The sequence below is a fragment of the Schistocerca americana genome, chromosome X (genome assembly GCF_021461395.2).
Source record: "Schistocerca americana isolate TAMUIC-IGC-003095 chromosome X, iqSchAmer2.1, whole genome shotgun sequence".
Lineage (NCBI taxonomy): Eukaryota > Metazoa > Arthropoda > Insecta > Orthoptera > Acrididae > Schistocerca > Schistocerca americana.
Genome location: NC_060130.1, coordinates 762,375,807 through 762,390,644, shown reverse-complemented (window position 1 = coordinate 762,390,644; position 14,838 = coordinate 762,375,807). Strand labels below are relative to the sequence as shown.

Sequence of the window (14,838 nt, the reverse complement as noted above, 5' to 3'; positions counted from 1 at the left end):
CCCTCCTGCTTGAGCTGAATTGAAAAAATTTGGGCCTGTTAGTTACTATAATGTATAAGTTGTTGCCCTTAAAAACTGATCCACTAATTGCTGAAGGTACATTAAAAAAAAAAAAAAAAATTAGAGGTATATCAAATGGATTGCTGACCATGACACCTGTTTAATTACAGGAGGCTTCCAGTCCATAGCTAGAAAATTGAAATCCTTATGATTTCTAAAGTATGATCAGGAAATCTATTTGCAAAGTATTTTAAGTTCTCTTCTAAGTGTTCCCCTACCACAGCTCTTGAGACAGGGGGTCTGTAAAAGATTCCAGTTATCGTATTGACCTACCTTTGATGTTAATTTCATCCTTATTACTTCACATTCAGACTATATGTAAACTTAACTAGATGTTATCTAGTTCTTAATGCTAATAAATATGACATAACTTCTTAACATATCCAGTGTATCCTTGCAGTATCTATTCCAGTCAGAGTTAAAGGCTTCATTGCTGTTCACAACAGGTGTCAGCCAGCTTTTTGTTGCTAGTACTATATGGACATTGCCTTACTGTGGATGCTCCTACACTTAATACCACATAAAAATGTTATTTTTCTAATGTGCAGGGTTGAATGTGCAAGGTCACAAAGCTATAAAAATCAGCAGAAAACATTTCAAAGACTTATGAGGTTGAAAAAGTTGTTACTAATGACCGGCATCGACAACTGGAAATTCGTTAATCTCTGCTACATAATACAATGTGTCAAGCAGGCAAATTATCTTAGTGGCAGTTTTATCTAGAAGTTAAATGACATGTTCTGGTTACAAAATATCCACATGATTAGTGTGTAAATGACATTGAATCCATTAAAAATGAACCTCCAATTGTAGTGGCAATTTCAGCCATGCCTGCATCTTCCCTTTGGTCAGTTCTGAACTTAATACTCCATTAGGACAGTGTTTCCCTTTATGCTTACTAGATGGGTCAACCTCCATTAATATGCTGCCTCAAGCATGCAGTGCCCCAGCTCCTCTCAGTATGTTGGGGATCATGTGAGAATTCAGTGTGGGTAACAATCTGGGTCATTGACCCTTTTCTTCTTCCTTTCTGAGATATGACACCTCCATAAATTTAAGAAATTTTTATACACTTTCTTGTACAATTCATATTTAAATTCTTGTGATGTCTTGAAAGGTAACTGGTATGAGAATGAATAAATGATCCACTCACATGAGGAAGACAGCTCAAATTCAGCTATTTTTTTAACTAGCCATTCAAAATTGCTTCTTCCTTGCAGTTGTGTAATTCATAAATAGTGACTGCTACAGAGATTCCTTTGTAAATCTGCTTCTTAATGGGAAGTCTCAGTTTCACAATCTAACTGACCATAATATACACAGTAATTTGTTGCAACTAAGTTGATCAGTTGTCAATTTATAGCATGAAATTACTTACAGTTTGCCATATTGTATTTCAAATTTCCATTATAAACATCTTTTATAGGTACAAGAGTTTGGTGTTACGGATGTGAGGGATCTGATTCCGCATGGTCGTTATATTCAAGTCTGTGAAGAAAATAAAATGGACTACATCCGTCTTGTCTGCCAGATGAAAATGACTGGTGCTATTAGAAAACAGTAAGCTTTAGACATAATCATTATACAGTCTGATGATCTCCATTATTGTGATTCTCACTATTTTCTTTGAGCAGCAGTTGCAGTACCTTTTTGCAACCTAGTTAAATTAGAACAACCTGTTTATTAAATATGAACTGTTAAGACTTTATTTGTGAGCATGCTTGTATAAAATATTTTTTATGAAGGATAACACTGTATACTGTAAAGAAATAAATCTTTTCATTCTTCTGTGTATGCTGTTCTGAATATTTGTGATAGCCAAACTGTAAACCTACATTCGAAGGACAGTGCACTACCAGTTCTATTATTCTTGCATGCCTCAGGCACACTCAGTATTTCAACTTGCCACTTGCTTTACTTTATGTGCTGTTATGTATTGAATCTGAGAGGTAAAGTCAACACTCAAGCTCAAAAAATAAATGTGTTCTTTCTTATCTTTTTAGACGAAGTAGTCGTATGTCAGTTACGAAATTCTTGCAAAGCATGATTCTAATCTGTTGTAAGATTCTGTTATACTGAAGTGTGGAGCTATATCTCTTCACAGTAAAGATTTGGACTCTCTGCTGCTGTTTTTACATATGGAATGTTGCCTCAAAATAAGTCATCTTAGCTTAACTGTTGATGGTGTTTAATTGTTACATATATATCCTGGGTCATCGTCAACTCTTGCAGGCTTCCTGTCTGTATACCGAGATATTGTTCTACTAAATTGGAGAAGTTCTCAAGCGTCTGCTGGTTGGTTGTGGTAGTTACCATTCTCTCAATTACCCAAGAAAATATGAGTCAATTAGTCATCTTGGACTCTGGGTGCGACTTGTAATATTTCATCTGACACAAGTTTAAAAGAATTTTTTTCTAAATTTGCTGCATAGATGTAAGATACTAGTTTGTTCTAAGTAAAGACCAGCAGGTGGAAAAGTGGCAAAGTTAAATCTGTACTGATGAATTTAGAAAGAATCAAGTGGTGGTGGTGGTGGTGGTAGGAGTAGTAATGTTTGGAAGTCTTATGGATATTATTTATTTTTCAGGATATATGCTTTCTTAGAAGGATTCTATGACATAATTCCAAAACGTCTGATATCAATATTCAATGAACAAGAGTTGGAACTGTTAATCTCAGGAATGCCCAACGTTGACATTGAAGACCTTAAAGCTAATACGGAATATCACAAATATAGTCCGACATCACTACAGGTAATACCTAAGGAGTGTCAGTATAAAAACAAAGATGATGTGACTTACCAAACGAAAGCGCTGGCAGGTCGATAGACACACAAACATACACACAAAATTCAAGCTTTCGCAACAAACTGTTGCCTCATCAGGAAAGAGGGAAGGAGAGGGAAAGACGAAAGGATGTGGGTTTTAAGGGAGAGGGTAAGGAGTCATTCCAATCCCGGGAACGGAAAGACTTACCTTGGGGGAAAAACGGACAGGTATACACACACACACACACACACACACACACACACACACAAGCAGAATATGTCTGCTTGTGTCTGTATATGTGTGAATGGATATGTGTGTGTGTGCGAGTGTATACCTGTCCTTTTTTTCCCCCCCTAAGGTAAGTCTTTCCGCTCCCGGGATTGGAATGACTCCTTACCCTCTCCCTTAAAACCCACATCCTTTCGTCTTTCCCTCTCGTTCCCTCTTTCCTGACGAAGCAACCGTTGGTTGCGAAAGCTTGAAATTCTGTGTGTGTGTTTGTGTTTTTTATTGTGTCTGTCTACCAGCGCTTTCCCGTTTGGTAACTCATGGAATCTTTGTTTTTATATATATATATATATATATATATATCTCAAGGACAAAAAGCAGTGTTAATTAAATTGCACATTTATTATGTAAAAGTTGTCATGCATAGATCATCATCATAATGAAATTTTCACGTAACTAAATTTTACATAAAATGTGGAAAACTGTCTATCCTCCCACATGACTCTCATACATAAATTTATTGTTTAAAGATTCTTATTTGAGTAACTTGATCAATTATTTGTAATGAGTGACTATTATTAATGTTTTTTTTTAAAAATCCTCTACCACTTGTAGTTTTTAACATGATCTGATACTAGCACATTTTATGTTAATTTTTTTAAAACATTTGATAGCCTGACCACATCTTTATTTGGAAACAGATTCAGTGGTTTTGGCGAGCACTGCGTGATTTTGATCAAGCAAACAGAGCAAAATTCCTCCAGTTTGTCACAGGCACATCAAAGGTACCACTTCAAGGTTTTGCAGCACTTGAAGGAATGAATGGAGTGCAGAAATTTCAAATTCACAGGGATGACCGATCTACAGACAGATTGCCCTCAGCACATACTTGGTATGTCTGTTTTTACCAACTTATAATCTAAAGTATTTTGCTTTATTCAGGTTTTACATTAATTCTTATCTTTACAGCTTCAACCAACTAGATTTGCCAGTTTATGAGACTTACGACAAGCTGCGTACATACCTTCTGAAGGCCATCCATGAATGTTCAGAAGGATTTGGATTTGCTTAAAGGAAAATGTAAATCTGTGCTTGTACTGATGAAACATTTTGATCACTTGAACTTGTTTGTGCATGTACAACAACTTGTGATTTTGTTGATAATGTTTAATTTCTTACCTGTATATTAAATGTTGTAAAAATAATTATAAAAGCAGTCCTCCCATAAAATTCCAAGGTATCAGAACTGCAGTTTCTTTTTGAAAAAGACTTGGATTCATGAAAGGATAGGAGGTCTTGTTGACATATAAGACATAAAATAAAAGTCCAATGTCCTTATTTTTATCAGAATATTTGAAACTGAACACTCAGTCTTAATGACAAAACATTCATTTTCAAATTTCAAAGGAAAACAGTGTTGTGTATATATGTATGTGATATTTGTGTGAATAGCATTTCAAGCAGCTAGAGTAAAAGAATTGTGTGCTAAATGTTTTACAGATTAGTCTATATTGATGTTTTGAAATAAGCCAAACAACTTGCTGTTTTGAATGATTTTATGAAAATTGATGATTTTTTTGTTTTTGTTATTTGAAAGGAAAAAAAAAAAAACCTGTGGTTATATTTAACATTTAGATGTTATGGACTTTCCATAACATTGACTATTTGATGATAGTTGTTTCACTGGAATTTGAGAGACTGATATAGCATTCTCATTGTTGCATCCAGTATTTATATTCTCCCTACCCCCCCCCCCCCCCTCTCTCTCTCTCTCTCTCTCTCTCTCTCTCTCTCTCTCTCTCTCTCTCTCTCTCTCTCTCTCTCTCTCTCTCTGTCTCTCTGTCCCTCTGTCCCCCCCCCCCCTCACCCCCCCTCTCAGGTTTTGTGCGTGTGCGTGTGCGTGTGTGTGTGTGTGTGTGTGTGTGTGTGTGTGTGTCCGTCCGTCCTTCAGTTCCTCCTTATGTTCACGTGGTTGCACTGCTGTAGCAATATTCCTGTAAATTTGTTAATTACATTTTTTTATTTGAGCTCAGTACTGTTTTGTCTTTTTCCCTTTGCTAAATGTAGTGCTGTGTGGCTGTGTCTGTCACTGCAAAGTACACTTGTATGGACTGTATGCAAGGAAAAAATGTTATGAAGAAACAGAGATTTCTAAAGTGAAACATTATAATTGGATTCTGTGTTAAATTATGAGGAATAACTGTCTGGAAGTGTTGTTGGAATTATCTTCATTAAATTGAGACTATCTTAATGGTGGTCTAAAAATACTTCTTTCATGTAACTGTAAGTTTCGGTGATTATCTGGAATTATAGTGTTTGTCACTGATGCAGGTGATCACATTAGTTTCTTCAGTTTTGCACTTAATGTATTGATGTTGTATCTTAATGTTCAAATAGAGTGGCATTGTTTTGTTGAAGAAATAATATGAAATACCCTATCCTTCTATTATTTCCAGATAATCACATGTCTTGTTTCTAATAAGATAACAGATCTGTATTGATGTTAGCTAAAATGTGTCAATGTGTCGATGTGTCAATGTTTCATTGTATCAAGTGAAAGCCTCCACTCAGAACTATAAGATATTAGGAATGCTAAGTTTTATGCAAATTTTTTTGTTGCGCTGTGTATGGTTTTCTTTAAATTTCCAAGAAATAGTTATTTTCACACTGACAAATTAGTGAACCACCTCACTGCAAAAAGAGATAACAAGGATAAATTTGTGTATATTGAATGATATCCACAGAGTTGCAAGGTTTATTCAGTGTAAATACACAAAATAAAATACATGTTAAGCAGTAAATGTGTGTTACAAAAAATAACTTTAACAGGTTTGAGGAAGTCTTTCACAGTGTATTGTTGCATTTCTTTTTCTAAAGTTCATAATACAGTGCGAAGTTCCTGTTGCTATGAGTACTGTTATGAAAAAATTGAGACTGGAATCTGTTCTTAGTTCCATGCAGTAATACACAGTTGCAGATGTGAAGAAGGAAAAAAAAGGGAAAAAGTGACACTTGTACACTCTGTGCAGTTTTCTGAAATTGTACTTGACATGAAGTGTTTCAAATTTCATTTAATTTTTTTTCCTTCTTTTTTTTAAGAAAGTAATAATGTAGCCACAATTCCTTTCACTAAGTTGCAAATATTGTATGATTTTTAAATGGAAAAATTTTCAAGCATTTTTAATAAAACATATTTAAATTCACTCTGTCTGTTTTGTTTGTCTGTCTGTCTGTCTGTCTGTCTGTGTGTGTGTGTGTGTGTGTGTGTGTGTGTGTGTGTGTTTTACGACAAGCAGCTGAAAGTGAAAGGTACTGAAGTGGGAAGACCAGTATCCTCAGACAAATTAAACTGGATGTGGTGTTGCAAACTTAGCTGGTGTATATCAGGTTAAACAGAACCCCTGGACATGTAGAAACTTTCCTTATTTCATTATAGTGCATGCGAACTGTGACTCTACTAATGTAGTTCTGAAAGCTCTCTGAAGGCTTGCTCCAATTATTCTGCTAATTTTTAAATGAATTGTGTAATTCATTTCTGTGCGTACAGCTAAGATAAAGACGACAATTTTGGCAGAGAAGGTATTCCATGCAACACTTTAGCATAAGTCAATTCAAACAAAAACTTTATTTGGCTGTTGAGAGGATTATGAACGGACTGCACATAATGTGCAGACCTTGCTTCTATTATGGTCATATAAGATGGACACTGTCCAGTGTACCAGGAATACTACACCATTTTCCATTCAAGAAGTAAAAAAAAGGATGTCAAGAAATGTCTTGAAGAAATTGACAAGCGGGGAGGAAATATGCATGACCAAGTCTCCTTGACAACAGATGTAGAGAAAAAGTCAGTTGGTACAAAATGAAGAGATGAAATGGTTGCTGACACAGTGCGTTAATAGGATGAATCTGAGCCCAAAAAAAATTCTAAATTACACTTATCATGGTTCCTGGTTGTTCAACCAACCAAGTGAAATAAAGTAGAAATTGAAAACGGTCTCAGAAATGCTTTAGGAATAATTGAAATTATAGTAGTAGTTGTTCCAAATTTTAATTTCAGCTCTGAGCAGTGCTATTGTAGTGGAAAATACGAATTTTGGGATGGTTCAGAAATGTTCTTGCACTTTTGATGATAGCCAGCCACTGTGGCCGAGGGGTTCTAGGCACTTCAGTCTGGAACTGCGCTGCTGCTACGGTCACAAGTTCGAATCCTGCCTCAGGCATGGATGTGTGTGCCGCCTTTAGGTTAGTTAGGTTTAAGTAGTTCTAAGTTCGAGGACTGATGACCTCAGACGTTAAGTCCCATAGTGCTTAGAGCCATTTGATTTGAACTTTTGATGACAAATATTTCTGTCATGTTAAAAGTAGAGACAGGGTAAGATAGTCAAATTGCATATCCCTTACAGAATCCCAAATTCGTTAAATAAGGTGGCAGCTAAAAATACTTAAACTTGAAAGTGACTCACCTGGTTGTTAAGAAACTTTGTTATATCATTTTTAGAAGATATTAATTAAGCATGAATTGTTGCGTTACAGAAAAATAAACAAACAAACTAAATTGTTAAAAACGCAAGTTTTGGAGAGATGTTCTGATTCCACTCATTCAAGTTCGTTCTTGTGTATGTATGTAAACTTGTGTAAATGTCAATGTAAAACATTGTTAAAACACACAGTGTTATATAAAGTAAGTACATAGTATTTTGAGTATTGATACTATCTATCCAAACACATGTATTTAATTGTTCTCTAGTTGCAATCAGAAGCAAATTTTTATGAAATTTACTTCATTTAAGACTGTGGATGTATATTCTACACTAAGATTAAATTGATAATCAAAGTTGAAATCAGCAGCAGCCGAATAGTATGTAGAGTCAGTCTTTTAATTGGCAGCATATAATGTATCAGAGGCTCTGAGCAGATCATGTCTGAAATTAAATTCGTAAAAACAACCTGATGTATGGGGTGGCTATAATTAAACTTTCACTACATGAGCCAGTGTAGATGGAAAACTATTTACTTTATGGGTATTCAAATTTATGGGAAAGATGTTCAGACTGTGCTCTGCAAAATTTGTCTTGCTTTTAGCATTAGTGTCATGATTTACCATTAGATACCAACACTGATACAGGGATGTAGGATTGGAAAAAGATCACCAGTGTGCAGACTGTCAACAAGGTGAGCAGGGCTTTACTCATAAAGCCATTGTATTGAAACAACAGCAGTAGTGCTGCTGTTCTTCGTGAGTATTGACACATTAAAGGAACACAGAGAGGTCCTCTTTTGGCACTGGAGTTGAGCACGATTTGAAAGTTCAAAGTAACTGATGGATTGGGAACTGCTGATGGGTGAGGTCAATGGCCAGTTGCACCAAAGATTTTTGAAGAAGTTGCAGTTGCGTGGGTGAGAATTCTGGATGTAATGTGTGATCTTCCAGCAATCCCTGAGCTGTTTCATAGTAGCTGAACAGTTGTGAAATGATATCTCTAGAGAGGTTCCAGGCCATTGTGTGTGCGGATGTTAATCACATGGAGCAGTGTTTGTAGTCAGGAACATAAACATGGTACACAATGAACAAATGATTGCCCCTCATGTGGAAATTAACAAATAAACCGCTGAAAGAAATACATTTTATTTCTCTTCTGCATATCCTTGCAAATGTTTCCCAAAGTTTTCATTGTTGTAATATCACTCACTTTTCATGGGAGGTCCTCAAGTAGAGAAAGTTTAATTATAACCACCCTGTTTATGTGTAGCCCATGAGAGCACTCCTCATGTAAAAGTATGCACTCTGTCATTGTACACACTCAGTGCTCAATCCTTTGTTGTGGACTACTGAGGATGGCTTTTTTACACTGTCATGCAGTGAGTAGTTTAAAAGAGGTGGAGCCCCTCCACGCCCACACCGGCATGATGGCCAACACAAAAGGTCTACTGCCATCTCTGCATAAGGGTTAGTATTCACTAAAGTGAGGTGTCGCAGGATGTGGGTACTGCGATGTTTGCATACGTCTGGTTAGGATTAACCATTAATACGCGCTCATCTGGAGGTAGATTGGTCGAAATCTAAACAAGGGTAGTGGTTTGAAGGGCAGAGGAAAAAAAGTGCCAGGGCAACAGCCAAGGGAAAAAAACCTCTGAGAAAGTTAGGTCGGGTAGTAAGAGCAGTAGCGGTTGTCTTGCTGCCTGCGATAGGTTGTGCAAGGATAGGCTTTGTTAGTAGTGGGTATCATGCATGTCGATACCTTGACGTTGTGCGTTTGTGCGGCTGGTGCTGAGTGCTGGTACAGAGTCCTCGTTCAGCGTCAGCAACCTGCAACAGTTAGGTTTGTTATCGATCTTGTGTCCGATAGGTCATATACCGGAGGCACAGTGTGACGGAATGTTGGCAGCTTGTTTGTGCGTCTGTGGGCAAGCTCGTCGGTGTCCCTGCTGTGGCCTGTTGGTCGGCTCTAATAGCAGCTGGTAGTTGCCAATCAGTGTTGCTGATATGCAGGGGCTTGCCGACGTTTGTCGCTGTTTGCGTATGTTAGTTTACCATAGGTGGCTATGCCCTAGCTAGCAGTGTCTTTGGCCGCTTGTGTTTCCACCTGTGGTTGTGATCGTAGTTTCCCAGAGTGAGGATGAAAGGATTGTTCGTGTGTGTAGAGTTCCTGTATAGTCGTGTGGCATGTTTTTTGAATACTTCCTTGAGGGTATCAAGGTGGTATTCATGTAGAAGATCCACGGTGCGTGTGTAGCGTGGAGCGTTGCTAATGATTCGTAGCACCTTGTTCTGTATGATCTGCAGGCGGTGCAGTCGTGTAGGAGCTGCATATCCCCAGACGGGAGCTGCGTAAGTCATCAGAGGTCTAATCAGTGTCATGTATATGGACCTCAACACCCTCCTATTCAGTGTGCTTTCCCTGTTGAGCATTGGGTACAGCTGTTTGAGCATCGCGTGTGCTCGGTTGGCAACGTATTCGATGTGGTCCCCCCATGTAAGTTTCTGGTCCAGCCAGACACCAAGGTACCTGACTTTCTCTCGGAAACGTATTTGGCGTGTATGTAGTGTTATTGGTCTACAGTGTTGGTGTTTGCGCAGTAGTTTCGGTCTGCGTGTGAACAGAACTGCTTCGCACTTGTCGGCGTTTACTTTAATACGCCATCGCTCCAGCCAAGGCTCAGCTGTTCTGAGTGCTGTCTGTATTCGTGAATTGATGTTCGACGGTTTCCAGTCTTGCGCGAGGATGGCTGTGTCATCCGCGTAGACGGCTAACGTCATGTTTTGTGTCACTGGGAAGTCAATAATGTACAGGTTAAACAAGATGGGCCCTAGGATGCTCCCTTGGGGTACTCCAGCTTGGATACCATGTTGTGTTGATTGTTTATCCTGCACGTTGGAGTCTGTTGACGTGCAGTTTATAGAACGGGCGCCTGGTACGCTGCCAGTATCTCCTGAGGCGGTTCCAAATTGAGATAAGACCCAGGATTTCCTGGGGCAGAGCCGTCGAGTGTTGTCTTGGTGTTGTAAATGGAATGGCGTCAGTCATTGTGTCTTGGACGGCAGTTGTGAGAGCCTCCACAGCCTCATCGATTTTCTGTGTGTTGTTAATTTCGTGGGTGTCAGGAATGCGACTATCAAGCGTTTCCTTGAGCAGTGTCCAATTCGCGCGCTTGTAGTTAAGCATCCTGCGTGGTTTGATGTCCTGCAGTGTCTCTTCCGTGTGCAGTATTACAGGCATGTGGTCTGAGTCCAGATAGTTTTCAACCTTAAGGTTGAGTGTGCATGTGATGCGCTTTATGAGGGCTATGTCTAACATGTCTGGCCTATGTCAAGCCTGTGTAGGCGCGAACGTGGGAACGTCCGGCCCAAGTATAATGTAGTTTCGGCCTAGTGCGTGTTCTTACAGTTTCTTGCCGTTGGAGGTTCATATTCATGAGTTCCAATCAGGGTGTTTTTCGTTGAGGTCTCCAGCGGCAATTACCTGCGGTGCTATGTTGAGTACTGTGCTGATATCGCGTGTTACTATGTTTTTAGGAGGATTGTATATCGATACCAGTGTGGTGTTGGCTCCGTTGAACTTGACCCTGACGGCCGTAGCCTCTAGTCTTTCAAGTGCTGGGAGCTCGATGTTCGTGTGTTCTATGTCTCTGTGTGTGATGATTGCCATGCCGCTTCCCCTCCTGCCATCCGCTCAGTCGGTACGATAGACACAATACCCTGGGAAGTTTAGTTGTTTGCGAGGCGTAAGCAGTCTTTCGTTCACAAGAGCGATTCGGATACCCTTTCGCTCCATGAACGCGGCCATTTCAGCTTTTTTGCTTGCGATCCCGCTGGCATTCCAAAACAGGATCTGTGAGATTGTGTTTAAGTCTGCGTTTCGGAGCTGGTGTGGTGTATTATCCATGTAGTAGTGTAAAAAGCGGTGTGATAGTGGCTTGGAAGCTAGTCCAGTTGAGCGTGCTCGACATGAACTGCATGAAGAGTTGTGAGACACACCCCATAATCTTCGTGACTATTTCGGTGGTCGTGTGTCCGGGGAATAATGTTTCCATTATTCTCTGGAATGTTGTCGTAATGTTGGTCATGTCAGCCTGCGAGTTATTGGTCGTGTTAGCGGCCGCTTGTTCCAGTGTTGGCGTCTGGTGAGGGCTGTCCTGAGTGTCGGCTGTTCATGGGGCAGTTGTGGGCGCCTGTGTATTCTCTGTGGTGAGTGGGTGTGTTATGTGGGTCGTTGAGTTGGTGTCCGGGTTGTGTTCGTGAGTGTTGGTGTCCTGTTGTCTGTGTACTTGTTGTGGTGTGGTCGTGTTCCTCGTGCTGCGGCTGTTTCTCCTTCTCCTTCTCCTCCTCCTCTTCCCCTGGCGCTGTGGTCGTCCCTGTGTAGGTGCGTTTTCTGTAGCCTGTGGTGGGCTGCAGTTCGCGATCTCAGGGGGTAGGGTGGTGGTGTTGCTGGTTTCGTGTGGTGTGCCCGGCGCGGGTGTGGTGTCAGGTGTTGTGTTTGTCTGTTGTGTGTCTTTGCTGGGGGGGTTTGCTGAGCGTGTTCTGAGCTCTGGGGCTCCTCTGACCGTCCCGCGCTGCTGGGGCTGCCAGCGACCACTCCAGCGAAGGATATTCCACTTCTTACTGGGCGCGGGGGCGGTTTTGGAACTGTGATGGCGGTAGGTTTCGCATGTTTCGCAGTTTTGCGCCTCAGAGCTGCTTTGTAAGCAATGCACCCTCTGTAGTTTGCCAGATGGGCAGCACCACAGTTGGCGCACTTGCGAGGTGCTGTATGGGGGAGTTTGCAGCGTTGGGTCGTGTGACCGCCAGCGCAAATGCGGCAGCGGGATGCGAGACTGCATCTGATACCCGCGTGCGCAAAATGCTGGCAGTTGTGGCATTGTTGGGGGGTGCGTGGCGTGTTGTAAATCTCTACATTGACGACCATATGAAGAAATAGCTTTAACTTCAACAGGTCACGGGACTTGGCCGTGTCAGCCAATTCCGCCATGTAGTTATGAGACGGTCTTGCTGTGCCGAACTCTGACATTCGGTTTACCCGTATGCACTCCCACCCGAGAGCAGAGAGTTCATAGTGTACTGTGTCGGTCGGGGTTCGTGAGTCTATCCCCTTTATCACGTACTGCTGTGTTTTTTCCAGGACTGTCCTGTACGTGAAGTGCTCTACCTTCCTTTCTTTAAGAAAGTCCAGTAGATTTGAGTAATCTGACTTGTTCGCCACGTACAGTGCGGCATGTTCCCCAGTGAGCTTGGAGTAGTATGTTGTGGGGCTGTGTTTATTGTTAAATTCCTTGTTTAGGAGACTTAGGCCTCCATAGTTGTGTATGATGACTGGTGGGAAGCCAGTCGCGGTGTTATTTGTGTTCTGCGTACCTGCTTGTATATTTGTGATTGCTGCAGTCGCAGGGTTGTTTGTGTTGGTCCCTGTGTCGCCTTTGTTGTTGGTTCGCGATGTAGATGGTGTTGGCAACAGCACTCGGCCGTTGCCTCGTGAGTTTGTGGGCTCACTTGATTGTGTATTTGGCGGCTGTTTGCGTTGTGGGCCGACCTGCTGCCACAGCCCGTCTTTGTCTGTGTTGATTGCGTCCTCCGTCGGCTCTGGCTCCAGTTCCGTCGGTGCCTGGGCCGCCAGAGGTGAAATAGGGGGCATGTCCTTCGGTTTATCAGCAGGTGCCTGTGTGTGTGGTGTGGGTGTTTCTGTCTGTGTGTGTTCACTGCCCATCAGCTCTGCGATCAGCTCCTGCTGTTCCGCGATCTGTTTGTCCTTCAAGGCAACGTGCTCTTGGAAGGTGGACAGTGGGACGGAAATGATGGCGGGAGTAGCCGGCATTTCCGCCTCTTGTGCTGCAGCTTTGCTGCGGGTAAGTGGTGGGGAAGCACAGGAAAGATCGGACATCTTTGCTGTTTCGGGAGTTTTTATTTGGATAGGGAAGGATGCATGACAATTTTGCTCTTTTCACGAAACGACAATATTTGCTTTTTGGCGAAAGTGCTGTGTATCGTGTTCCTACAGAAGAGGGTTGCCCCTACGACCTATCTGCGCGGAGTGCAATGCATGGCGCAAGAGAGCACGGGTTGAAGAGAGCGGCCTACAGTGTGCGGGGTTATCCGACGTGAATGGGCCCCTGACACTGAGATTACCCTACCAAAGAACGGGAGAGTCCCGCTGGGGAGGTTTGCAACCGAAGTTGCAGGAAGTTGAGCCGAAACTCTTGCCACTTAGCGCCCGGAAGCGTTAAGCGGCTTGGGCTAGTTTGTGCCGCTCAGTAGAGCGTCACCGGCAGCTACGCCAATTGCAGCTTATTTGAGACCACTCTGAGGAGCTATCAGTGGGCAGCTACGCCAGGTGCAGAGAACAGCGTTCTGCTCGGATCGGCTGCAGTGAGTAGTGTCCACTTTTAGGTTTGATGAAAGGAAAGCAGGAGGTTGAGACATCCAATACGCCGCTGAAAAACTTGTAAATGAATCGGAGCTGCATCCCTACTGAAGTAGATTTTTGGTAAAGTTTTACTTTTTGCATAAAAAATTTTAAATCAGATATTTTGGATTGATGTGGTTTTTTTTTGCTATGCAGTCGATATCAAATGATTGCGTGGAAAGCATTCATTGAAAATATTTCATTCTTTCACATCTTATAGTGTTGCATCGCAGCTTGATGATGAAGTAGCAACCTTTTTGTTATTGGTAATATTTATTTTGATACCTCAAAGTTAAATAACTCACTGCCCATTGTTGAAAGAATTTGCAGTGAATTATGAGCTTGAATTGGAATTCGTAATGTGACTTAGCACAGTGTGGCAATCTGAAGCTTTAGTCTTTTTTTCCCCAAAATGTGCTGTCCAAACATCTGTAGAAGTCTTCTGAAATGTTCTGTAGTCATCCACAAGGCATTTATGAAACCCATTCCATCCTGTATGCCAAAGGTGTTGAGAAGATCATGCCCAGATCTGTTCCCTTCTATAAGAAGCTTATGATTCGCCAACATTTATGAGCCGTCTGCTAGTTTGCTATTGGTGCACATTAGAGATACATTGCTGAGAAAAAAATACAGATGACATAAAGAAACTTTTAGGATCATAAAAGGCCCATATCCCTTTCTTGCCAGTGAGATTAGATTACCAGTGTTAATGTAGAATTTTGAAGTGTTCAAACAAATAATATCTGAACATGTTAATGCATGACTACACTGAGTGCACAATGCCATACACATTCTGCCTGTTGTCAGTACACAAAAGGAAGCAGAGCTTTTGCACGTGCTCAGTTTTATTGGGACTGTTCCATTGTGCAGAGCTGTGATTCCC

At 41.2% G+C, this 14,838-nt stretch overlaps 1 protein-coding gene across 1 annotated transcript in view; it reads left to right on the top strand.

The window, feature by feature from the left end:
* Positions 1-4,864, top strand: part of LOC124554679 (E3 ubiquitin-protein ligase HUWE1) — a 350,828-nt gene extending 345,964 nt beyond the window's left edge. Inside the window, exons 56-59 of the mRNA XM_047128297.1 lie at positions 1,487-1,620; positions 2,649-2,814; positions 3,759-3,949; positions 4,027-4,864. Of these exons, the coding sequence (XP_046984253.1) occupies positions 1,487-1,620; positions 2,649-2,814; positions 3,759-3,949; positions 4,027-4,129 (594 nt within the window). The 3' untranslated portion in view covers positions 4,130-4,864. The remainder of the gene's footprint in view (positions 1-1,486; positions 1,621-2,648; positions 2,815-3,758; positions 3,950-4,026) is intronic.
* The last annotated feature ends 9,974 nt before the right edge of the window (positions 4,865-14,838 follow it).